A 27967-nucleotide genomic window follows, 5' to 3' on the forward strand; every position below is an offset into this window, starting at 1 on the left:
TGCCAAACACGTTGAGTCCATCTCTCTGATAGTTGTAACTACTATTATAAAAGAAAGACAAGGAACAAAATAATCTTGCTGATTGGGTCTGGTAAAGTAGAAACAAATGAGCTCCTGTGACAAGAACTGAACGTGATCTTGGATTAGAAAAGCTCCTAAGAAGCCTTGTTGAATGGGTTGTCACACTAGTAGCAAGTAGCTCCAGCGACTACCCAACAAGAGGCTTAGCATCTAAGCTCAGATACAAATTGCATTATATTAATAAATGCCTGATGGCTGCTACATTTGTACACAATGTCTGCACTGTCAGCATTTAACTCATTAACCCCAGGAAATCCTGAGATACTTGGAATATGGAAGGTGTTATCCTGCCCTGTGGTATCTACATGGATATTTATGTGGCCTGCATCACTGGCAGTCTCATAAACACTGACGGATTTAGCCTCAGAGCACCCTCAGAAGTGATACAAGGATTGCTATTCCCACTTTTTTTATGACGGATACCGAGCAAAGAGGAGAGTTAGGTGATTGCTGGGAAGTTCATTAGAGGGGTTTTAAAAAGCGACCGGCCTGGTCAGCATTAAGCAATGACACCCAGCCTCAGACACAATGGTGCAGGATGAAGCAGGTCTGTGACTGAACCGCACCACCCCTCAGGTTAGTCTGACACATCAGAGCTGACTGTCAACAACAGCCCAAACACAGGGCCTCTGGAGCTGATCACAAACAACTGCTGCCTGGCATGGGATACTCATGGAGTATTACGTGGGAAAGCTGTACTTCACACCAAGTACCCATATTCAACTCAGACACCAGATGCTGGAAGAGCACCACACCACTTATTTCATTTAACACGTCCTATGTCTGGGACAGTGGCAGGGATTGCATCTGCTTCGCAGATTGATGCCACCTACAGCGGGCCTGTCTTCCATGTCCAAGCAAAAGGAATATTTCAGCAGAGGATGAGCTGAGCTATCTGCTATGTCTAATTTAAACTTCAAGATACTCAATGGGAGCCAACTCCAACTCCTGTTTCACCTGAATGCATGTGGAAAAAGCCACCTACAGCTCCCTGTAGGTTAATCACAGAATCCCAAAGGATGCAGCCAATAGCTCCTTTCCTATTTAAATGCAGTCTGAATTGGGTATTAACTACCTGCTGTGTTTGGCAGATCTCTTATTCCTAAAATAAATAACTGTATGAAAAGTCATAAACTCTATATTGGACTTTTTCATAAAAGAAAAAATCAAAGTACTGTCAGGATTTTAGCAGCCTCACTTATTGCAGTAAATCTGGCTTCCACAGCTGTTCGTGTTGTACTGTGTGCTTCAGCCAAGTGTAGCTACAGACCAACATTTCCTTCTTAAAGTATCCCTTACCTAGAGCAAAGCCAAGTGAGTTTTGGACAGGGCTAGCATGCTGGAAATCATGAATGTGCTCTTATTAGAGCAGGTTGCATGTTTTACATTAAATATTCATTCAAATAATCCAGCAAAATGTTTGTCAAGATGATAGTTACTTTGGCTAAAGAACACATTTTTCCTCCAGTCTCCACCAAAACTCACCCATATTTATCACATCAAGAATCTAAGGACATTAATGAAGATCTTGCTTAAACTCCGCTGAGCTCCTTCACTGGTGCCAGATCCTGTTCCACTGTTTTATAGCCGTACCATTTCAGAAATTGCTTGGTTCTCACTAGGGACAATCCTTTTACAGGTTCCACTGCAGCTCATAAAAGGGAAAAAAGGGAAAGAAAAAAAAAAAGAAAAGAAAAAAAAGGGGAATGTGGCATTTTCTCCTCCTGCCTGTTAAAAACCTGCCTGGGTCAAGCTGAGTCTCACAGGGTGCCTCATAAAGTGGTTTGGTTTCAGTGTCGTGGTTTTCTGGGCAGAACCAAACTTACCTCCACGCATCTCTGCTGCTGTCCACTGTTACCACTAATGGCTCAATGAGCCTTTCTCTATCCCCCTTGCTTCAGTAACCAGCCCTTTGTGCTGCTATGCTCTCTAGAGCATGTCTCCATTCATGCAAGAACCTCTTTTCCCAGGCCATAGGTGTCTTCCGCTTTTTTTTTCCCAGTCCTCCTCTGAAGCCTCTGCCATCAGCCTTTCCACATTGCCCTCTTGCGTGCTGGGGACTCTAAAAGCACTTGCGTTTGGCAGTCATTTCATGGACAGTCTGAAGCAGGCCCTGACCCTGCGGTGGGCTGTGTGGGATTGTAGGGGTACGTACCAAACTTTGCATGTTCGTTAACATGGAGAACAAAAATTCCTTTGTCAACCAATTTCATACAGTAATTGCTCCACAGGGCTTATCAGAAATGATGGACTGCAAAAAATTCTTTGTTCTCAGTTACCAAAAGCATCTTCATGCTTCCTTTCTTCTTTTTGTTACTTTCTCATTGTACAGCTAATGCATGTTTCCAAAGCCTGAGCATCACACACACGCAGTAGGGCACATTTATGACTATATGTTGTCAAAGATCAAGGTATCGCTGTTCACTTCTTAATCTTAAAGTCAGGGATGTAAACATGGGCTGTATATAGAACAGGGTTTCATATATGTAAAGTCAAATCATGAATGATTTCCTCTAAAAACCAGAGAACTTCAGTATTCTAGTAGAATTACATACCTTACTTTGAATCAAAAACAGAGCTAGCGAGTTGGTTAAATTAATAAAGTTAAAGATTAGCAATATTGCCATCATGTGGCTGCTTTGAGCAAATGTTCAGGCATGATCCTGAATATATTAAGCGCAGAAAGCAGATTGCACCTGAATTTTGCTGTTAAAACTAAGTGGCAGTATTTAAAGTTATTTGTTACTGTGACAGAATATAATTATCCCTTTTTTTACAATAATAATTTTTATAGGAAGAATGCGTGTGCAATAGACAAGGTTATGTTACCCCTTCCACCGTGACCCTTATCCTCATGGATTTATAGCTTGTATTTAAAAATTCACTCAAAAATTAATTATCCAAACAGAAACTACATAAGTGAAAATTACCTCCTACTGCAGAAAGCCAGAAGAAAAAAGGGCAAGCAGTTAGTTTAGATGCCTTTCAGATTTGACATGGCTTGTAAGTAAAATTTTAACATTCAAATCCCCAAATTACTTTATTTTATGGCTACTGTACTGATTTGTTATTTTCAGTAATTTTATTATATTTTCTCTCTCACCCCCTCCCACTCCCTTCTCTGCAGTATCACAACAAGCTCTTCTGCACTGACTGAAAAACTTACGAGGAAAGGAAGTTGGACAGCCTACATCAGAAGAGCTGGATTTTGCTTTGTTAGCTAGTTAGAAAAATAGAATCCTTTATATTACATTTACCAAAAATGAGGTCAAATGCTGTCATGTGATGAGATATCTCAGCTCCTGGCAGGAATTAATATAAAGAACGTGACTTAGATTTGCAAATTTTGTAGAAATAGGACGCATGTTCACACTTGACAGTACTCCCCGGTTGTTGCAAACTTGCAAGGCCATTTTGAAAACCGCCTCCCTATTTCTGGGAAACCAATGAGTGAAGTAGAAACAACAGTGTATTTACTACCTGTGCCTGCTCCAGCAACTAATACATACCAGGCATTTGCAAGGTACCCCAATTTTCTTGTTTGAAAATACTATCTAGGTACAAAGTGCAAATGCTTTATACACTTTCCCCATTACAGTGGATTCACCATTCCAAGACGTACATTGCCATGACCAATAACTCCTCTCTGTTACTGTACTGTCTGCTCTAAATTACGCACATTATATTTAGACAAAATATTCCAGCAGAAGACTGTTTTGTGTTATTACTACATATGCAAGCATGAAACACAGACTTAGCTTGTTGCTGGCTCCAGACATTGCCTCTTGTAATAACTGATCATACAGCAGAGATGCAGCATTTTCATGGGGTCAAAGCTCAAATTTAGAATACTAGAACACATAGCCAACGTATTGTCTCTCTTCTACTTGCAGAGTAAATCCATACCTTTTTCCTACCCCACTATTTATTCGTAAGTATATCCAGCTGGTGCAATCCCACTGGTGCCAGGAAGAGGGAAAATAAAAACATCCATAAGGCTCCTACAGCTCCCAGTATGCAGGAGGCAGCACTCAGCGATTTAGCTCAAACCACCCCTTTAAACTAGTTCAATTAAACAGGCTAAGATCACACAGATAGCCATAGCCATTCCCAATTCAATCTGGCCTATTTCCATTTCCTTTAGCAAACACCATTTAAGAATTCCTTATTTCAGCTTTGCTGAAATCAAAACAAAAATGCCTGCCCAACTTATTTATTTACTTTTGCTGGCTAAATACACAGGATAAGTTTATACTGAGATAAAACCTGACATTATTTATCAATATCATTGTTGTGCCTATGAATCACATCATGTGGGGAAGAATCTAGGGAGGAATGTCAGAGAAATAAGGCCCTTTAAGCTTTCCCGGTGAATGTAACCCATAGCAAGAAAAACACTGTAAACGGAAAATATTAAAGAAGGACATCCATATAGGCAAGAGTTATGTATGCATGAGTATGCCTACTTGGTGCATGGAATAAACCTAACGTCGCCGCAGACAGCCAGTTTAAAGTAAATGGAGCACAAAGAAACTCCTAACACGGAGATTTTGGGGAGTTAAGACAAACACCAATCAGCCCATATAGAAAAGATATCAACAGCTCCCCCGTTAAAAGACAAAAACAGGTTCCTCCCCTTTCAAGAGCACCAGGATCGGGTTTTCACAGCCCCTGGACAAGCCCCGATTTATGACCAGTTTCCAGACAAAAAGAAATCTGTGAACCTTTTTAATTATTCATGCTCTAAAAGGCAAACTCTCTCAGGTTGCAGGCCAAGAGGCCGCGGGGCCATGGCTTTCTGGGGGTTTCAGCTGAGGGAATAAGCAGCCGGATTCTCAGCAATATCACTTGGCTGAAAGTGGCTGTCAGGCTCAAGAGAAACAGCAGCATACGCTGGTTTGGGAGACATGAAAGGGAACCGGCAGGGGAAAAGCTTAACTGCTCCCTGTTTGCACATTCCAGCTCTTCTGCTGGTGTTTGAGCACCTGCAGCCTGGGCACCGGAGCACCCGGGCAGCAGGGCAGGCAGGGGCAGGCTGTGCTGGCGGGAGGCTCAGCGGGTCACAGGGAGACTATTAGATTGCATGGAAGAGCTCCTCATGCATGGAAAGGGGGGGAAGGAGGGCAGGAAGAGCAGTGGCAGGGAAAGGCCATTCCGTAAAGGTCTGAGCAGCCAGGTCAGGGCAACCTTAGCAGCCACAAGCCGTCTCTCTGGAACAAGCAGCTCTGCCAACTCCACAAAGAACAGCACCGGGAAAATGGCAGCGCCCCAAAACCCTGCGTGTGAGGAAGAACAGACCTGCTGTGTGGGGCTCTGGGCTAGGCAGGGAGAGTGGTAATTGGTACCAAATGTGGGGATTTCGCTTCAGAGCTTATTGGCAGTGTAAGTGCTGCCAAGTAAGGGCTGAGTTATCTCCTGAGCTGGCGTGTCTAGAAGGCGGCACGGAGCAGGCAAACACCTTGTGAATGTAGTTCTGTCTCGCACCTTGAATGCTCTTTGCCTGGTAGACTTTTCCCACTACCAAAACCCACGCCGGTATCTCTGTGAAGACTGCCAGGGTCTCCGGCTGGTTGCTCCACAGCCGGAGGTTCTGCTGGATATGTGCATAACAAGCCTCTCATGCTCCTGCAAGCTGGGGTGTGTGTCACCACAACGCAGGATGCTGGCTAAGCAAAAGTCAGCTGCTTGGAGAGTCTGCAGACTTGCCTGACATGCTGGTGCTGAGCGAAGTAGGAGAGAAGAAGCCCTGCTCTGGCACAGAGCCGTCAGCATGGAGGAGACCTCTTGACCAGACTCTTTCCTCCTGAAAACTCTTTCCTGTAGAAGCCTGTTCTAAAGTTTTACTCTTCACCAGGTGGAAAGGAACCAAAAATAATAATTTTTAAGAAAAAAGAACCACCCCAAACCCAAAAACCAAAACACCAACCTCCAACACAAGGAATATATAAAGATGATGAGAAACGTCTTAAGTAGACAAAAGTCTGGAAGACCTAAGTTTCTGCTGAGTTTGCTCATTTTCGGAGACTGCTGCCACCTGCTGGCAGGAGACTGGAAAACTGACAGTTGCGCGGCAAGAGAGCCTTTCCCTTCCAGAGGGGAAATAAATACATAAATAAACCCCAAAACACAGCTATAACCCAACTTAGAAAACTAGGTGCTTTTGGGTAAGAAGGATCATCCCTGGGCTGAGAGTCCTGCACAGGGACTCCAATGACACTGTACTCGCTGCAACCTACCACTATCAGACTTTCTCCCCTTTTGGCTTCCCATCCGCTTCTTCCTCCCAAATGCCAGTTTCTTCTCTTTGAGTTACCACCCTTCAAAGATCTCTCTACATCCCAGCTCAAATAAATTCATCTGTGACTTTTCCTCTCCCAGCCATCCCTATTTCTACCTACACTACTCTTTTTCTTTTCTATGACTACGTCCCTTTCTCACCTCTCATGTGGCAAACAGAAAAACAGGAGGTACCACTGGGTAGGAGCATGTTGTGGCTTGCACCCAGCCAGTAGCTAAGCACCACGCAGCCACTCGCTCACCCCACTTCCCCCCCACCCTGGGCGGGGTGGGGAAGAGAATGTAAAACCCAAAGGTTGAGGTAAGAACAGTTTAATAACTAAAGTACAGTATAATACTACTACTGATAATAATAAGGGAAATAACAAGGGGAGAGAATATAAAACTAAAAGGGAAAGGAAAAAAAACCCCAAAACCAATAAACCCAAGTGATGCACAATACAATTGCTCACCACCCTCTGACCGATACCCAGCCCTACCCAAGCAGTGATCAGTCCCATCCCAGTAACTCCCCCCAGTTTCTATACTGGGCATGACGTGCTGTGGTATGGAATACCCCTTTGGCCAGTTTGGGTCAGGTGCCCTGTCTCTGCTTCCTCCCGGCTTCTTGTGTCCCTCCTTCCTGGCAGAGCAAGAGACTGAGAAAGTCCTTGATCAGGGTAAGTGCTACTGAGCAGCAGCTAAAACATTGGTGTGGTATCAGCATTATTCTAGGCAGCAACAAAAAATTATACATAAATAAGTTGTATGTCTTCTTGCTCTTACACACAGAACACATTCCATGTGTGAGGATTGCTTGCATATTGCCTTTACTACATCTGTCGCCCTCCATGGCCACTCTCTCTTAGGCTCCAGCAGCCTTGTGTGACTCTGCCCTCGTATTTTTCATTTCCTTTTAAGGGGCTGGACAACAAATAACATGGCAGTGCAACCTTTTAAAAGAGATTAGGACACGTAAGATGGTACTGTTACACGTACACACGTGATTAACCAGTTTTGGCTTATAGGTGGGGCACGGAAACATTTTTCTCTTGCTTCCACCCAGAGCAGTAGGTGCTATGGCAACAGTGGTGGCATCAGCAGGTCTTGGATGTTGAAATACTTGTTGTACCTGTAGCAATCTGTGTACCACAACTTGGCAACTTATGGCAGAACAGATGAAAGCTGGTCAGAGCATACACCAACCAGATGCTCCATCTGCCTTCCAGATCGTTCCCATTACCTCTTGAAAGTGGTTTTCAACAGAAATGATGCTTAAGACATTCTTGGAAAGTTTGGGGCTGCATGTGGCATTCCAGGTTAGCATTTTACAGTTCCTGACAGAGAAACGCTATCACCATATGGACTTACTATCCTTAGTCAGTTATGAAATGTAATTCATCAGAAAGTGAGCCCTGACTTCTTAGAAGGAAGCTTGTAGGAACAATCCATTTTATTTGCTGATAAGGTACATTTGTTACATAGATTTACCTCCAGCTTGTTTTTTCTTTAAAAGAAAACCGTGTTTTCTTTCTCCTCCTTACTGCTGGCATTTTTCCCCCATAGGCCCAGAAGGAGGAATTCTGCTAGAGGAGTGACATCCAGCGGTCGCTCTGCACTTTGTTTTTACACAGAAGTCTTATGCTTTGTGTGCCAGCAGCCTGGGCTTTTTCAGTCCTTCATTTGCCTTATGAAAAAAGGCAGATGGTTGAAGGCAAGGAACAAACCGTTTTTCTGACATGGAAAAGTGATTACACATACATACAGACACATACTTAAATAAGAAAGTATGCAGACGTGGAACATAAAGATGACCTTTTAAATGATCTGTGATCAAGCCAGAGAAGTACACGTAAGACATGCAAGAAAACCACTCTGAAAGAGGAAAAGGATCACTTGCCCTTAACATGAACTCTTTGAGACATATAGTCCACACAGATATTTACACTATCAGACAATGCAGAAGACTATTTATGCAGTAGCCATAGTGGATGTGTTTACTCCTCATCTTTCACTACATTTCATGCATCTATGCAAAATCCATGATTCTAAGGAAGATGGGAAGAAATGGCACACGAAGACCACGTATCTCTATGGACTCCCATGACCAATAAGTGACTTCTCCATCTTAAACGTCAGATTACTTGCTTGTTCAAGCTATGCCAAACTGGAAATGGCAGCATTCACAGAATCACAGGTGGTTGGATGGGACCTCTGGAGGTCATCTGGTTCAATCCCCCTGCTGAAGCAGTCCCCTCCATCAGCCAGAGGAAATGACTGTGTGACTCTGCTCCTTTTTTGGTTTCCCCTGGCCTCTGGGACACTGACACACAGAGAACCAAATGTGCTGGCAGGAGCAGGGCTTGGACACCCCAAAGAGTTCCATGGTTCCCTGAGTTTAGCAGTAATTTGCTGCCTCTTACGGAAGTTAATTCTATGAGTTCAGCTCCCTCCTTGTACTCCTGCAAGGTCGAAAGATGTGGACATGGAATTTTTCAATAATGCTATCTCATCAGAATAGTACAAGCAGGACAGCAGTCCTCAAGAGTTATTAAGATCCTTACAGAAGGCACTGAGCAAAATGTGACCCAAAAAGATGACATGCCACATTCACAGCTGGAATATGAACTCAGGGTCCACTTAAAGTACAAACAATACACATGGCCAATTAAAAATGACATATATGTCAAACCTGGACTGAAGAGTACCCTTGGAAGAATGATGTCTATGCTGTCTTTCACTTTATGAAGCAAAGAGCTTAAATAGGACTGGGCATGTTTTGTTTTGTAGCAGAATCTAGTGCATGACAGAACAAAACATGAAACCACTTTCTATAAACACTGTGAGAATAGTTTTCAATGTTTTAAATATGAATGATACGTGGGGATGGCCCTTTGGAGACTGAAACAGATTACAAAACCCAGAAATCTACAATTCTGGCTGTCACAGTGTTAAAGATGGTAATTTATTATACAAAAGATGGCATCCATTTATAGAAAAAGCTTCAAAACCTAGTACTGTATAAATTTGACAAATAGCAAGTAAGTAACAAAATGAACAGAGAAGTAGGAAATCATAGTGGCAAGAGACAACTAGTACTAGAAAGGGAAAACAATTCCTATCAGGGAAGTTAAAATACCAGGTAGAGCATTCTGACAGAGATCATGATGTGAAAACAGTCTCCAGCAGGGAAAGACATTAACTTTACAGCTCCAATTAGATTTTAAGGCAGAATGAAAATAAGCTGAGCAATCATACAAAAAAATGTAGATGTGCCCTAAATGGTTATGGCATGAAATAAAGATGAATACGCTGGCAATTATTTGCATCTGACGATCGAAGACCACAGAGACCAGGTATGCCAGTAACACTAAAATAATATACCTAACCTACTTGTTTTCTCCAGAAAGAGCAATCTACATTGAAATAATGTGTAAAAAAACCCAACCAAACAAAAAACCCACAACCAAACCCCAAAAGATTTAAAAATACCTATTATGATATCTTTGCAATTAGTATTTAGAAGTGTAAATTTCAATTCAAAGGATCCTTTGCAGTGCACAAAACCTACTGTAGTACTGTACTAATTAGGTCACTGTTATACAGAAAGATGAAATAGCAATCTCAATCTGGGCAAAACATAAAATAGCAAGTCCAACAATGCATATTAGTTACAATTATTTGTTCCAGCTATCGATTTTCAGGTATTTCTATAAGCTTTCAGTATCTCTATAAATTTTTTTTTTTTTTTTAAAATAGAGTTTCGGATGTGGCTTTTCTTGGTAATTTCGTCTATATTCCTCACTAGAAGAAAATCCATGTTTGGATAAGTTTCATGAAGGTCCATCCTCTTCTCAGTGGTTGAAAGCAAAGATACAGTTAGCTTCTTACAACTCTTTGCTTATTAATTTCTGTTGAAATGTAATTGCAGGCAACATACTTCATCTGCCTGAAACACTGACGTAAGTTATTAATAGTATTTCTTCCCTGAGAAATTTTTATGAATCACTTCTGCAACATCTCTGTTCTTCTAAATTATTAGTCCACTTTCTTAGAAACTGACAGAAAACAAACACTAAGTAAATTGCACACCTTAAAACCAACCAAATCCAGGGAAGAATGAAAGTCAGAGCTTTAAATGAATTCCAGCTTTAACTTCCTGTGCATTGTGGAACTTCAAATAATAGCCTAAATCATGAGAAAAAAAATCTGCTTAAAACTTCCACATGCTATCATCAACCAGAATGACTATCTGCATTTTAAGTATTAGCATTTCAAAATCAAGTCCATGATGCTAAACAAAATTAACTGGATGAACTCAGAATACTGTGGATGAGCATTCTGCTTCTGAAGGCTAAGTCTGCACACCACAGGAAATCCAGTGTAGTGATTTTCAAATATTTTGGTCTCATTGTTTTCAACCTGCAGGTCTTAGTTCAATTTTTAAATGCTAAACGCTTAGTGCAAGTATTAAATGCTAAAAAGAAACCAACTTCTAGAAGTCTAACACAATTGGATTTGTATTCTATTGACTAAAGGAGTTAAGATTTGCAAAAAATGAAAGGGGGAAACTTCTAATGTATATGATCAAATCCTGCTGCCTCAAGGAAATATCATGTCTGCATTTTGTTCCTTTTTAAATACAGAAACTAAACAATTCAGAACTTTCTTCCACTGTTTAATGCTTACAACAGGTCTTTAGAGGGTTTCTTCCTGCTTTCTTGTTTCTTGTAGTTGCAAGTTCTGGTTAATGTTTCAATCATATCAGTCTACTGTATGCTGCTGTATTCAGACATTGTGAACATCAGCTTCCTCTCCACATGTGCTAGAGAGCATGAATTATTTTGCACATCGCTAAGCATGTAAGTCAAGATGCCTGAATGAAACTGATTTTTGGGGGAGCCTTAAACCACAGCAAATCATTATGAATGTGTTTAAGTTCTTAGAAACTCGATTCTTTTGTCAGACAGGTTACTGGTAGATGTGGCAGTTTATATAAACACCAACTTCAGGACTTTGATGCAGACTTTTAGGTTATTGTAATCAATACCCATATTTTCTCGATTTCCTCAAGCTGTGGCATTTCTTGAAGAATGCTGTCTTCAAGAAGTAGAAACACTTTAAAGTCACTTCCCGAATACTTCTTCTTCTGCAGAGCTACCTTCCTGAACCTGTGTCTTCTACTGCCACTTTCTTTCTTCACAGCACTACATCAAATACACATATGGTACTTTAAGCAGGAATTGGGGATTTAGCATTTGCAAAAAGAAATGCACTCTCAGATATGGCTGCATCACCTTCAGACTGTGAAGAGTCTACTAAAAGCTTAGTCTTTATTTATTTGAATCACAGACAATTTGATCTTCAGGAGATGCAGAAAGAGACATGTCCTCAGTTCTAGGACGTTTCGATGCTGGGGGATTTTGAAGACTGTCATCAGACGGTAATGGCCTCTCTGAAACAGGAAGATAGGAAAAGCATCTAAGCTAAGTAAATCAGATTAAGAAAGTAAATTGGTCTGCTGAAGTCACAAGCAATTCACAAAAAAAAAACAATCAAAAAAACCAAACAAACCCCAATGACAATAACCCTGCCCCCCCAACCCCTCAAAACCACACAAACACACACCCATAAAAAACCCCAAACACCACCAAACAAAAAAAGAAACCCCAACACAAAAACTACACCAACCCAACCCTGGTTTGAGAGTCCAGCACATGAAACTATGGTGTGCTAAAAACATAAGAGTCTTTAAAACCCACGTGTAGAACTTGGAGAACATTACATCCAAGTGAATTTACTCTTCTCAGTTTCAGTGTCACCTACTGCACCCATTGCTATAAAAACTGTAGTGACATATTGTTACGTAAGCAGCTGCCCAAGAGCAACCACAGTGAGAACATGTCATATGATCAAAAGCACCTTTCAAACACTCCAGGACAATGAAGAAGGTTTAGAATCTGCAACTAGGTTTAGGTTTGTGCTTGATTATGCTTGTGTTATAGGCTTATAACAGAAATCTATAATAGAAAGAACTGACTGGCAAAAGACTGCTGGGTATTAATAACCACAAATGCTTACCATGTTCTTGTTCTGAGGAAGGAGGTATAGGAACTGTATCTGCAGAGGTTGGTGTATCTGCCTTCAGTGGAATCAAGTTTACTCTCCTTTAAAAGAACACCAACAGTTCAATTGCTTTAAAGCCATTATTTCCACAAATGATTTATTTAAAGGTTTACTTCACATAGAATCAGTTTAATTTAAATGTAGTTTAGACGTATTTTACTATACATTTTTTCTTCTTGTTATATGTTGAATAGAGCATTTTTCAGAAGTATTTTGAATACCACTAGTGATCTTTTCCACTAGAAAGTATTTTGCATATGTTTCATGTGGCGCTATGCTTGATATTAACCTTCAGAGCACAGTATCTTGGTCAAATATTTTAAAGTTAAGACTGTCTGAGCCTACTATTCCCTAGCCCTGTCCACTTTAGATTCATAAAACTGTAGGGAATTCTTTTGCCCACTGAGGTCCACTAATAAATCTATTTTCTTCTGCTACATCTCTTTTGGATGGCACTTAAAAATTAAGCACAAAGGTGGCAGAGCATTGAACCATTAAAAAAAACCCAAACGTCTTACCAGCAGCACCATACATGGCAGAACAAGACACTCATGGCATAATCAGTTGATATGGTTAAATATCATTTCTCTCTCTTGAAAATAAAATGATTAGCTAGCTCCGTTAGTCACCCCACCCTCCAGGCAAAAGTCACTTAGATCTACCTACAGCCCTTTGACTTGTTAGTTCCAGTACAGATGAACACTGGTGTGTAGAAAGCCATCATCTCCAAGATTTTCCTTGCAGTTGTTGATGAAATCCACTATCCTGCTTTCTTGTTCACCACCTCCTCTCTAGCCACCTACTAATTAAAACATTCCTATGAGAAGTTATAATAATCTCCTTCAATACTAAAATAGCCTTGTTCTGCATGTCTGTCCCCTTACTGATGCACACCAGTTGAGGATCTTGTATTGCAGGCTGTTTGACAATCAGTACACAGACTACAGGTAATTTCTAAAAACCTAGATCTTCACCTTAGGAAGTGACCTCAACCAACGCATGAACTCCCACACCCGCCACTGAGCACACTGAGGGACTGTCTAGACTTGCACGCTTCCTAAAGCATTTCCTGTCAGAAGAGTCTTTAAATGATTCTCATCAGCTGAAGTCTTCAGGTACCATCCTCGTACTGAAAATGGGACCTGAAGACAGACACCTGTTACTGCCATATGGACAAGGCATATGGGTCAGGTAAACTTTGCTACTGCCTCACATTTCAGACAGAAATATAAAATTAGGATTCAGGAGACATTCTGACCTTCCAGTTGCAGTATGACAGGAACAAAAAATGCCATGTCAAGAGAGCTATCACCAGGACACAGGGAATTTATGTCTAAACCTCAACCTTTAAAAGTAGCACAAGCACAGCTTGTCTTGGCCTTCATATTTATAACTGGAAATGGCAATAAAAATCTCACCTTGGCGTCTTGCTCCATGCTTGTAAAGTGTTGAGAGTAATTCTCCTTGGCTGGTTTGCTTTAGCACTCTGGCTGGCTGACTGGCTAATTTTCTTCTCATCTGAGGATGAGACTGGAACGTTTTTTACGACAACAGGTGTGGAAGGCAAGTCCTTACCAGCAGCGGTGGGTGTTCTAGGTTGGAGAGCGAGAGTGCTGGGATCAGTGACCCTGCTGGGAGGAGTCCCCTCTGTCAGCCTAGAACCTGGGGAAATGACTTTGTGTGGCTGGCTCTTTTTCACTTTCTTCTCTGTTACACCAGAAGTCTTGACATTTATCTGTGGCTTCTCCTTCAGTGGTATTCCAAGTTCATCCTTCTCAAAGGTAACAAATGAACAGTATCCATCCATGGAAGAGATAGCAAGAAAGGCTCCATCGCTGGACCTATTGGGGATTTTTTTTCCCCATTAAAAGTCAGAAAATTTCTTCAATCCTCATGCCTGTACCTGTAACACATGCTGTACCTGTCTCTTCCTCCTCTCATCCCCAAATACATGTACACATTTAAACAAAACTGCAGTCATGTGAAAGACATCTAACTTGAGTGAACAAAGATCTTCAATTCTGGCTTTTGCATCTGACCTAATCTCTCTGGTGCCATCTGTGATCACCCACAACAGGCTGCTGCCAGTACCTGTATGTACAGGTACACAAATTTTTAATCACAGCTTCTGAATCATTGCTGAACTCTCCTCACTCAGACCAGCAAGCAATTCAAGCTCTTTGGCTCTGCTCCTAGCACTAAGAAGAGGCAATGCTCAAATCACCATGGCGCTCACCTGAATGGGCTCTTCATGCTTATTTCACCAAGTAATGTCTATCTATCACTGATTAAAAACACTTGATTTTCTGTTCTCTTCCACTCCCATCTTCCTGACACACCACGATTTTCACAGTGCCTGAGCATCCATTACAAATCTGAAAGAGAGGCTTCCATGTGGTCCTCAGCTTAGTTATACTTGCTAGAAAAGCATGCAAAAAGAAGCCTTGTCCAGCAGAGGGGTGTATCCCAATTATAAGACTTGGGTTCAATTTTCAGCTTCAGTTCTGAACCCCCCACATCAAGTCAGATGAATTATTTCATCCCATACCTGAAGAACCACTGAGCAGAATTGTCCTGATAAAGCAGAATTTGGTCAGGATAAAGACATCTGAACTCAAAGAGATGGCTTCCAAAAACTCCAAATAACTCCATTATTACCAGTTACACTGCCTGAACAATGAGTGCTTTCCATGGGCACTTAGAACACTAGCTTTCATAAAAATTTCCATCTGCTTGTCCCCAGCCTTTGCATCTAGTTTCCCAACTGATAAAGAACCACAGTTCTCTGGTTTACAGGGAAAAACAGAAGTGACTTGCTGTTCAGACACTGCAATGACAGTGACCACATGTACATCATAAAGGAAACAAAAATACAAGACACAAGATGTGCAGAACTTCAACACACAAAAAGGACATTTCCCCCATCACACCAAAACTTAGGAATATAATAATTGCCTACCATGAAATGTCACTCAGGGTGTGATAATGTATGTTAGAAACATAACCAAATGGGAATGACTGCTCAGTATCATAAAAAAGCACAGAATCTTCTGAAGCAACAGCAAACACCAGTCGATAGGGCAGATTAAACAGAGCAGGAGATGAATTCTGACCAATTTCATCTAGAATGCAAAGAAATGAACACAATGAGAATTCTTTTTTGCATTCATTGCAAGGTAGTAACTGCAGTAGCTTAGTCATGAACCTAAAGATTACATTATTAATCAGTATCAAGATAATGACTCAGAAAATAGCACTTCTACAGAAAGTAAAGTTTAATGTCAAGTACTATCATTTCTCTTGTCTGAAGTTTGTCCTTTATTGTCTTAAAAGAGAGAAATCAGAAGAAGCTTTATCCATAGAGATTCTTATTACTTTGTTTTGTAAAGTTTGTCATATATATTTCAGCTGGAATTTTTCAGTATATTCATAACAACTTTAACAGTAAAGTCCGAACAAACACACCTTAGAATATAGTGTAAATTAAGGTCACAATAAATTTATACCACCATGTTATATTCTGTACAACTCAGTCGAAACAATGGATTTAGCTCTATTTGTGTTATCCTGGGTTCAGCTCCTAGCTAGTCTTTTCATTGCAACAGTAGTTCTTCGTAAGGCCACATTATTCCAACTTCCAGTGGATGCTGCATGCATGCTAGCTGATTTCAGAAATTTCCAGTATATAGGGCTCCTGTTCAGTTCTGTGATGATTATGGAAGGCATGCACTAAGGCCACTAACATTAACATAATGTAAGGTACTCACATCTCTAGATTTCTAGGCTACCAGAGATTTTCACTTTTCTGGGTATATGTTGCAGAAACTAAACATTCCGTTTAGAGGTGCCACATAGGCCTACAGCAGACACTCACCTCCTGACTTCGCAACACACCGTTACAACGAATCTAAATATTATGATGAAAATAGAGAACGCAACAACTGGTAATCTCTAAATCCTGTAAGGAATGCAAGAAAATGACCCTGTAAAGAAGGAAGCAAAGCTCTGCTTTTTGATCAAAGACCAGTCTTCTTAAATATAAACACTCCTGGACTCACTGGACTCACAATAAGGCTGGATTTCAATCTCCAGCTAAGTTCTCATGCAACTTCATACAAACCTTTCCCCTTCTCAGAACTCCTGTTCTGGCCAATAATACCAGCACTGCTTTGGGTTTGGCTTTCTTGAATAAACATCAATGGTTGTTGCAAACTACACCAGCTCTTTGTGCTTCTGTGATGTGGGTAGTTGAGACTAACAGAAAATATTTCAGTGGGTCACTCCTTTAGTGCTAAGCCAAGTTATTTACTTTTACTTACACACAGTAGTTAAAAGTTTAATATTAAACAGTGTTACTGTAGCCCAAGAGGCTAAGGAAGAACATTTATCCGTTATATCAAAAGCTACTCATAAGGTACTTAAGGTGAATTCAGGGTCTTAGAGTCAGGAAACAGCTTCTAAGATGTGGTACAACACTATCTTAATGGAACGTTAAAAGGCTAGGGCATAAAATGGTAAACAGCCACATTGGCCTCTTCTCATATTTGCTGTAAAATCATACTCCCTAAAGGATTTACAGTACCTTTATTAAATGCTCGTCTCAACTCAAAGTAGACTGGGCAGCAGCGAACAGCAAGAGTTGCTTTTCCAGGACATGGCAGGTGACCCACAGGCCTTTTATAAAGAATCAGTATTTTAAAAACCAACATTGCAATTTTATTTCTTTCATAAAAAGATATTTTCGACTTATTAATCTCTACCTTTTAAGATTGTTTCTGGAGAAAACATACGTGGTGTTTGTTACATTTTCTCCTGATTCGACACAGCCAGCTGCAAAAATAAAGGTTAAAATATTACTCATAAACTCAGAAGAGTACTGGGTACACACTTTATGTCCATAAACATTCTACTTCTCAGGAACTACGCTTGTCAGCTGGGCAAGAGCTGTACAACCTGAACACAGCTTAAAAATATCCCAAATATTTATTTAGCGCTGTTTTTGTTTCCCTTATATACTTCCCCCTCAAAGCTTCTTTTTGATGTTGCCAGACATCTATAAAAGCAATGCTTACACGGGCAAACTGATCCCCTCCTTGCAATGTTATTTTTACTATGACTGCAGTGTTTTTAAGAAAGGATACAAACAAAGAGAGACCAGTCAAAAGAAATGACTCATTAGTCTTCATTTCTATTTTAAAAGAGCTGTATTATTGCAATTTACATGTTCCAGTTCAGAGAAATGCCATAAATATGATTTTTATCATAGGAGAAAGTTGACATTCTGGACTGCTAACAGGAGAGTACTGTGGAGTCTCTATTTTCTTCAATAGGAAGATTGAGGAATGGCTTAATTAAGATAAATAAGCATTTCCTAGCAGTTTGAAACCAATCCTGATGCATGTTCAAACTAGAGCATAATAGATACAATATAAGTTTTAGCCTATGTTCTCACATACCCGGAGTGAGTAAATAGGAGCCATCAGGAGTAAAACTGAGCCTGCGGAAAAATGACTTCATGCTGTCATCGTGAAACATCCGATAGCTCCTAGCCTGTAACATTGAAAATAGATTGTGTAAACGCTGTGAACGTGTCAGTTGGGATTCAAGTGAGAAAAGCCATCCAGTTGTACAGTCCAACTCAATGGAACTTTTAAAATAAAAGAAAGTTTTAAAAAACATTGGCTCCTTCAAACTCACTTTCTGCTGTGCTATAAATTCTTCACTAAGAAAAATAGTCCTTGATCCCTCTTCAGCTACTAATCAAAACACCCCAAGAGCAGTCATATTAGACCAGTGATCAAAAAATAGTAGCGACCTGGAAAACAACATTTTTTAACAGTCAACATAAAAGCCTGTTCCTTAAGCATTTAGTTTTAACTCTAGTATTATTGGTTTAAAGAGAACTTCTATAATGGCAAAATGCCCTCTCTCAGGCCTGTTCTTTAGTCTCTATAAAACTGTGACAATGTTTTCATAAAAAAGAGAAAAGGAAAAGAAAGAATTAAAAAAGTTATAGCCAGCTTGGTGGTGTTTTTTATTGTTACTTAAAACTGTTCTGGAGGAAAAAGCTCTCTGTTTTCCTCCTTGAGTAAGACACAATTTCCTAAATTTTCCCCAATTCATATTTTTCCTAAAAATCCAACTACCTTTCCCAAAAACTTCAGGCTGCTGAGTTTAAAATATTGCCATGTCATATACCTTAATAAACTTGCAGCTTCTGCAAGACATATTTCAAGCTTTTCCTATAAGAATTCACTATACACAGTATTTTTCCACACTATTTTTAACATTTACAAGGACATTTTGTTACTACTTTAAACCGCTGAACTTGCAAGAGATCAACAGCAGCAGGCAGTGTGCTTTCCTAGTAATTTCTGTAATGCTCCAGGAAACTTGAATGGGACTCTACCTATAAAATGCAAAGATGAGATAGAGACAAAAATATCTGATACACAGATTACCTGAATGGAAAACATTAGTGCCTTTGGTTTCACAGAAAAGAACAACTCATATAATACAGCACCCAACATGTTCTCCAGAACCATTAGTAGCAGAACAACGTACCTCTCCTTCAGCTCCCGATCCAGATACGATCTTGGTAATATTGAATGCTACACGCTTGGTCTGTGTGTTGTATACCCGGAGGACCCTACATGACAGAGAGCACAGTTAGCTAGGAACAGCTTCCTTTCCCCCCAGGTTTCACACAACACTGCAGGACCTCACTTCTCAGTCAGAACCGTCAAATATAAATGACAATCACTAATTATAACTGTTCATGAGACACTACCAGAGGGACATCTTTTGATGGATAAATAACCAAGGCATCATTGGCAATTATTTGACTCAATAAGGTTTGTGAAGTAGCAGCTTATGCATTCATGGAGGAATGAGGAAATTAGCGGACAGTGAACTGCCACCCCATTCCTACCTCTGCTGTAGTAACCAGTATGTTTCTGCGGAGTGGAAACTCACCTCAAAGACAATTAGCTACATCTCTAAGCTTTGGTTTCCTTTGGCATAAACATAAACTGGACTACGTCTCTGCACAGAACACTGGAACTCCCTGACTTCATCTCACTAAAACAGCAGGCAGCCTAAGAGAACCCAACTGCTCTCTGACCTTCAATCCAAGAAAAATCTTGTGCAGCATTCTATTACTTGTGTTTCACTGCTGTTCATTTTAATAAAAGCACATAAATCTCACACAACAGATTATCAGAAGACTGAGGCTCATAATGACCTAGTTGACATCAATTTACCATTTTTCTGACCCTACTGCAAATCTTAAATAAAAACTACTTTTTTATTATTACAGCAATTTTCTTTGCAGTGGGTGCCAGATGACATGCATCTATTAGCCAGCGGTGAACCCCTTCAGAGCAGCACACACGCCCTAAAGTTTAAGCTTACTCAAAGTTCTGATAAGGGCCAAGTTCATGAAATGTGCATTTAGCTTTCCTGATGACATCACTTACAAAACTGTTGGGGATGGAAGGGAGGGAGAGGGCGAAAGAAAGATACCAGTAGAAAACAATTTTAACTTATTTCTTAACCTGTTTATATCCTTCTGTAAAACGACAAGGATTAACTTACTAGATCATTAACAACCAGAGAATGCAGTACTCTCCTAAGAAGTATTTGGTATCTATGATGATCAAACTCATAACAGCTTATTTTGTGAAGAAAAATTTCTACAGAAGTTTACATAATCGTATTTGCTGCTTAGAGACAACACTCAGACTTCAGGAATTATTTACCGTAAGCAAAAGATTAACTAAAGTATCATTTTACTTTCGCATCAAATTTCTTCAGGAACAATCTGAACAAAGCTAAAAGATTTATCTTGTACACTTGCTTTTAATTCATCCTCAAGTAAGAAAGAATACTAAAGCAAAACACATAGACCAATAGCTCACCTATCACAACTCAGAGTTGTAATGTACTGGCCTAAAGGATCCCATGTTATTCCTTGGACATAACTCTTGTGTTCATTTAATATTGAAACCTTCTGTCCTGCAATTACAAAGTTTTCAGATTCTAAAATCAAATGTGTTTTAAAACATTTCTTCATATCATGAGATAAAACAAAACATTTAAACATGTAGAGAAAACACTTTTTAAGCAAACTGTAAACTTGATAGTACCTGATAGGAATATCAGAAATAGTTGCTTTATTTCTAGAATCTTCACAAGTACAGTAAATTGTGACATGCCAGTTTAAGGCCTGTTCCCTACAAACTTACTCAGATAAGCAGTTTGGCTTAGGCTTTAAACATGCAAGATAAGTATATTTCAAAACAGAAGTATTTAAAAATCTCTGTCATTTAGAAAAAAACTTTTCAGGCGGGTCTAGAATACTGTTCAACAGCTAATTGAATTTGGCTGAACACTGAGCCAAAAATTCCTGCATTAAAACATAGTATCTGAAGGGGGCCTATAAAGATGTTGGGGAGGGACTCTTCATCAGGGACTGTAGTGGTAGGACAAGGGGTAATGGCTTTAAACTTAAACAGGGGAAGTTTAGGTTAGATATAAGGAAGAAGTTCTTTACAGTGAGGGTGGTGAGGCACTGGAATGGGTTGCCCAAGGAAGCTGTGAATGCTCCATCCCTGGTGGTGTTCAAGGCCAGGTTGGACAGAGCCTTGGGTGACATAGTTTAGTGTGAGGTATCCCTGCTCATGGCAGGGGGGTTGGAACTAGATGATCTTAAGGTCCTTTCCAACCCAAACCATTCTATGATTCTATAACTTACAGCTGGGGAGCTGTAAAAACTCATCTACTCTGCTGAGCGGGCACTGAACAAAATATACTACACACATGCTGACTGACTCTTACACAGGAGCAGCTTTCAGAAACAATTCTGTGGAAGTGCTAACTCACTTTCTTCCACAGCTTATTGTGTCATGAAGAAGTCTCCAAGGCATGAGCTCTCTGACTCTACTGATGTTCCACATTTGAATGTCTCAGATCCAAAGCATTGTGATAAGGTAAAATTACAGATAATTCTCTTTAAACACTTTGTTTTGAATACCAGTGACAGGTGGGGTTTTTTTCCTGTTAGTTGCTTTGTTGCAAGGAAACAGTATAAACATGCAAGTTTCAAAAACAGCTTTTTCTGAAAAGATTACACAGATAAGAGTCAAGGACATGCTGCATAATACCCGAAGTCCTTCTGGTGCAGTATTCTGTCTCTAACAGTGGCCAACAATAAATGCCTAAGGAAGACTGTAAGAACAGAGCAAACACATAATGATATTTCTACAGGATAGTCTGTAAGCTACCAACAGTTTGCACCTCAAGGACTTAAGCCAGTGATGCTCTCTTTGTACTGAATTTTCTTTCAGCCATTTTTTAAAAAATTATGCAAGTTTTTAGCCTGGGTATCACTGGAAGGTAGCTTTGAAACTCTTTCCTTTCATGTACCTACAATTTCCAATCACAGAGCCTACATATTCCAGTAATAGCTGCTTACTTCTAATTTTCTAGTTGTCTCTCTGCCTACAAGACACAAAATGCCCTCTATAGCATTAACTGCTTGCTAAACGAAAGTGGTGAGAATGGAAGACATTACACATAAATAATATATCAGCTGAAAAGGCTATTCAGCTTTTTTTTTTTAGTAATAATTCTAATAGATATGTGCCTTTAAAGTTGTTACTAGCGGTCTGAGATGCAACAGACATTCGGTCACAATGCCACTACACATATACTCTAAGCACACGCTCTCTTAAATTAATATTCATGTATTTATTAAAGACATATGGAAAGGAGTATATATAACAGTTTAGATAGGAGAGACATTAAACATCCAAACCAAGAACACAGAATGTCAGCAGTGGAACATTTGTATTTTCATGTGTGTGTGCACTGAAAAGTTAACCTGTATTCTACTTTATTTTTCTTAATTAGACACTAAATATTAGAAATGTGAGATAAAAGATTAACTTTAGAGAAAGTTAAGTATTTCCACATTAAAGTGAAAGTAACAATTAGACTGCTAATAAGAAAACATCAAGCCATTGTAAAGCAACCTAACCTAGCTGTTACTACCAGAACTTCTATAGATGGGCCTTTGCTGGAAAATACAAGCAATCTCACTGCAGTAGGATGAGAATGAAGAGAAGTGTTTTGCCTAATGTAGCCTAACAAAAAAAAAAAAGGCGTATCTAAAGCCTTCATCCTATACTCACTTCCCATTTTTTACGTAGGTAGGTAGTTACCTGATACCTGTGAAGTTTTGTTTCTTTGTACGGGTGAGGAGTGGAGTAATTAATATCCAAAATGCTTGTGTAGGAGTTTATATTATTGGATTGTGTAGGAGTTTATTTTAGGGGGAAATTGGGTGGTTTATTTCCAAATACTCCAAGGTGAAGAGATTACTTATGTGTAAGTTTTGCTGGCCTGAGGGTATCTCTATGTGCTAGGCTATGTGCCTCACAGTACTAGAAATCTAGCAATCACAAAAAAAAGACACTTTCAACTCTTTTGGTAAATACCCTGAGGCACTTCCATCAGGACTGAAGACACACAAGTGATAAAATGTAGCATTTACCTTTATTGACATCCCACATTATAGCTGTGTTATCTACAGAAGCAGACGCCATGTAATTTCCATCTGAGGTCCAACAGATATCATATACATCTTCTAAGTGGCCTCTTGAAGCCAGAAGAGAAGAAACCAATTTTTAATCAAGAAATTAACAGCTACGTGTAAACATGATTTTTATGCATTTTTAGGTTAAAAGCAATCAGAGGCAAATCAAGCACCACTGAAGTAAAATGAACAGCATGACCTTCAGCTTTTAAAAAACACTTCCACGTGCAGAAGGTAGAAGAACATTTTAAAAAAGCCATCCTACTATTCAAAATAAGCCTGCCTTTTAAAGAGGTCTTTTTCAAAGATCATGAAAATCCCACATTTGAAGTCATTTATGAATTTATATCTAGAAATCTAGAAACAAACATTTCTAGGATTTGTACAAACAGGAAATAAAATACTACACCAAAGCAATTAGGAAGTGTTGCCATTCAAGAAAACTTTCCTGCATATTTATGGGTTTCAAAAAAGCAGTAAATAAACATGCACACTCAGCGGAAACATGGAAAGTTAAGACTACTTTAGATACACTTGAACAAACATTTCAACATATTCAGAAGCACCTAGAAGGACTCCATCAAAACAATTTTTATTTCTTGTTGTTTGAAGAGTTATCATACAGTGTGGTAACTTCAATAATAAATATTTGTAACATCAGCTTTAGGTAAGGGAGACTTGGTTTGTTTGCTTTAAGAGATTAATTCTAATGTTGCTAAAGGATCACAACTGGTGCTTCAAGCAATCCCACTAGCACTTTTAAAACTGTTCTCACAGTTTAAACCTCAGCAGTTGCAAGGAATGTATCAGTTGTGGATAGCAGAGTTACCTTTCTTTTTTTTTTTTTTAATCAAATGTAAATTTGTAATGACAGGTAGACACCAAAACTTTTAACAGATACTACACAGAAAGCAAGGCAGTGTCTTACACACTGCTCATTCAAAATGCATTTCTGAGTCCAGAACCACTAATTTCTTTCAGGCTTCAGCTGAGAGTGAGAACAGAACACTGTTGTAATTCACCTGCCAGTGGTGGTTTGATGCCTTACCATTATCAGTTAATAATTAATAATTGGCAGGCACAGTGTGTATATTTTATTAATCATCACACACTTGAAACAAAAGCTGTATAATGCAGTAGATTTTCAACTACTAAAGTGAATTAGTTGAAAAAGATTGGTCAACCCTCAGCTATTGTCTGGCAAAATTGCATGAAGCATTTTATCTACTGACACTTTTTGCTTTAATAATGATCAAAATTTCCACTATAAAGCTAGTAAATAAACCTCCACATTTACTTTATATATCTCCGTGCTAAGCTTTAAGTGACTGCAAACCTCAGGAACCAATTTCAGAGCACATCAGTTAAGTCACACAAATGCCAAATCTGCCTTAAGAGAAGACAGAGGTTGGCGCTGTATCAAAAAAATAAAAATTATATAATACAGTAAAAGGATGAGCATTACAGCAAGAAAATATCAGAGAGCATTGAAGTTCTGCATCCACTGAACAGAAGTCTATACCAGATGATAAAACCCACTGGAGAATCACAAACACTGAATAGAAAAGCTGATAAAATATTAAGCTACCTTAAAGTTTTAACGACTGCCCAGTTCTCCTTGTTGAGCTGAGCTTCATCTTCTTCCTGAAAAACCAATGGTTCCAATTCTTTGCTATCATTCAGCTTCCACAATAAAATAACAGCATCTGTAGAAGAAATCATATGAAGCTTCTCTCTTTCCCAGTCACCAGTTCATTAATGCATTACATTTAGCTCAACATTACAATTCTCTCACATAAGACACATGAAAAGGAGTTCTCACCATCTCCTCCAGATGCTAGGATCTCACCACTTGGAGAGAAGCGCACAACATTTACTGCTTTGGTATGGCGGGCAAGGTTGGACAAGAATTCCACAATTGCTTTTCCGTCTGGCCCTTTCTCCACTTTCCATATCTAGTTACAGAAGCATTACAGACAGTTTTCAGGGACAAGATGTAATATATATGTACCAATTCAGTAATCCACAATTTACTCTGTGGGCAGTCATTCCGAACTTATTATCTGAAACTTCCAGAGCTAAAGCTGCAGTTGCACCACAAATTTTCCCTCTATGAGCTACAGCTGTGTACTGGGTATAGTGACAAGGTTTTGATATCTGGGGGAGGTTTCAGGGGTGGCTTCTGCGAGGAGACAGCAGAAGCTGCCCTCATGCTGAATAGAGTTCCAGTTAGCTACAAAACTTTGTTCCACCAAAGCTGGCGCCTCTGTGATAACATATTTAAGGAAGGGTAAAAAACATTGCACAGCAGCTGTGCGAAAAAAGTAAGAAAAATGTGAGAGAAACAGCTCTGCATACAGCAAGGTCAGTGAAGGAGGGGAGGAGATGCTGCAGGTGCTGGAGCTGAGGTTCCCCTGCAGCCCCTGGAGAAGATCATGGTGACAGAAGTTGTCCCCCTGCAGTCCATGGAAGTCCCTGGAGGAGCAGATACCCACACTGCAATTTGTGGAGGACCCCATACCAGAACAGACAGATGTGACCCGAAAGAAGCTGCAGCCTGCGGACAGCCCATGCTATAACAGGCTCCCAGGAGGAGCTGTGGCCTCTGAAGAGAAGCCCACACTGGAGCAGGTTTGCTGGCAGGACCTGGGACCCCATGAGGGACCCACGCTGGAGCAGTTCATGAAGAACTGCAGCCTGTGGGAAGGACCCATGTTGGAAAAGTTTGTGGAGGACTGTCCCCCATGGGAGGGACCCCATGCTGGAGCAGGGGAAGAGTGTGAGGAGTCTTCCCCTAAGGAGGAAAGAGAGCAGAGACAACATGTGATGAACTGATCACAGTCCCCATTCCCCATCCCCCTATGCAGCTCAGAGGGCGGAGGTGGAGTCAGGAGTGAAGTTGAACCTGGGAGAAGGGAAGGGATGACGGGGAAGGCATTTTTAGTTTTGTTCGTATTTCTCACTACCCTACTCTGGTATGAATTTGCAATGAATTAAATCAATTTCCCTAAGTTGAGTCTGGTTTGCCCATAACAGTAATTAGTAAGTGATCTCCCTGTCCTTAACTTGATACATTGTATCACTTCCCCCATCCTCTTGGGGAGAGGGTGTGTGATAGAGCAGCTTGGTGGGCACCTGATGGTCAGCCAAGTTCAACCACCACAAGCTGTAATTACATGGCAGTGTCTTTTTAGTGTAATGAAATACAATACTGAGTATTTCCAATAAATTGAAAAAAAAAAACCAAACCCCAAAACCCAACAACAGACAACACATAATACCACTCTGTCTTCATTCAACAACAATCTCTAGCTTCAAAGGGATTTGACAAGCCTGTAAGTACAATGATTCAACAGCAAGGAATTACAATAGCATGGAATTACAATTAACAGATCTGTCAGCCACAAATCGTGACAATCTGAAGAAAGAAATCCTGATTACTACAGGAGAAAAAACACATTAGATCTCTTCAGAAGTCTGAGCAAGTTGAAGAGCTTTGCAGTATATCCCAAAGGTCAATAGCTTTACTGGCTTCAAAACAGATTTGAGCAAGAATTATAATAATTCCAGTTCCCCACTGATCATAATGACAGCATTATGACAGTTGCATATATTAACACTTTTCCAGCAACACTGGCTTCAAGAATTCCTGATCCCACTTGTTCTCGATTTTGCAGTGCATAATGATGCCAGTCCTACTGCTCTACTTGGGCACTGATTCAGCCATGACAGCAACACTGTTATGTCCCTGTATTGTGGGACTAAGGCACAGATAACTAAATCCCATTTGGTGTTCCAAATAATCTACTCTTGGATGCATCCTCAGCTCAGTAAAACACAAGAAGACAAAAAACAACCTAGCAATCAGGCCATGGTAGGAATATACCAAACAATGAAACAGCCTGAATTAAGACCTCTGCAACTGTTGCCTGTTTTCCCTCTTTTATGCATTGGTCCTCCAAAAGAAGATGCAGCAGCAGTATCTTCTATGTCAAAGACAATTAAATTTTTTCTGGCCCTACAATATGTGTATGTATAAAAATGAATTAAATATATATTCAGTAAATTATATATACAGCCAAAATCCCCTTTACCATCTCCAAAAGAAAGAGGCATTGTAATCATGTATATATCACAGCAATTACGACTCCCAATGTGCTAGTAAGTACTTTAAGAAATACTGGCATATTTCTGACCACTATGTCTACCTGCCATATAGAGAAGCTGTTAACTAGACAGACAAATAAACTGAATGTATTTCTCTGCAAAGGAAATCAGGTATCACTTGGCCATTAACTTTATTTAAGGAGTTGACCAATATCCATATAAAAAGAACATGGTTTACCCAATGCACTCAATTTCCCAAAGCTTTCCAACTAGGGCTTTTAGAGAAACCAAAAGATCACTGGATCATGGGACCAGCCCTCATGTGCATTAAGAATTTAGAAGACAGTAAGCAACTGCCTGATTTTGCACAGATGAATCCTACAGCCACATGTTTTGAGGCTTATGCTATCCAGCATTTTCATAAGTGATTCCCAAAATGATAACAACTGATTACAAAGTTTGCTAGCACCAATACAAATTTACTTAGGAGAGGTGCATCTGAAGCCCAGTGAAAAGGCCTATAGAAAGACCTCATACTGCTGAGTGGCTACTTATAAAATGGCAGATACAACTCAAATTTGATGAAAAGAAATTAAACCCCGTTTTTTCTCACTACCCACAAGACTGTGACCTAAATTAGCAGTTTCTACTCAGAGTTATCACCAAACAGCCAATCAAGGTAGTTTTCCAAGAATAACAAAACAACACTCAGCAGCACAACTCAAGGACAGCGTACAAGGATAACAGTCATTCTCTATGTAGCTGTACAAGCTTACACTC

General features: G+C 39.9%; 1 protein-coding gene across 1 annotated transcript in view; it reads right to left on the reverse strand.

Annotated features, from left to right (window-relative positions):
* Positions 1-11690: 11690 nt before the first annotated feature.
* Positions 11691-27967, reverse strand: part of CHAF1B (chromatin assembly factor 1, subunit B (p60)) — a 16519-nt gene continuing 242 nt past the window's right edge. Inside the window, exons 2-13 of the mRNA XM_010014839.1 lie at positions 24903-25035; positions 24669-24786; positions 23039-23142; positions 20403-20499; positions 19048-19132; positions 17940-18033; positions 17244-17313; positions 17066-17157; positions 15443-15605; positions 13902-14324; positions 12439-12524; positions 11691-11812 (exon numbers count right to left, since the gene is read on the reverse strand). Coding sequence (XP_010013141.1) covers positions 11691-11812; positions 12439-12524; positions 13902-14324; positions 15443-15605; positions 17066-17157; positions 17244-17313; positions 17940-18033; positions 19048-19132; positions 20403-20499; positions 23039-23142; positions 24669-24786; positions 24903-25035 — 1587 coding nt within the window. The remainder of the gene's footprint in view (positions 11813-12438; positions 12525-13901; positions 14325-15442; positions 15606-17065; positions 17158-17243; positions 17314-17939; positions 18034-19047; positions 19133-20402; positions 20500-23038; positions 23143-24668; positions 24787-24902; positions 25036-27967) is intronic.

This window comes from Nestor notabilis, unplaced genomic scaffold (genome assembly GCF_000696875.1).
Source record: "Nestor notabilis isolate BGI_N333 unplaced genomic scaffold, ASM69687v1 scaffold20295, whole genome shotgun sequence".
Classification (NCBI taxonomy): Eukaryota; Metazoa; Chordata; class Aves; order Psittaciformes; family Psittacidae; genus Nestor; species Nestor notabilis.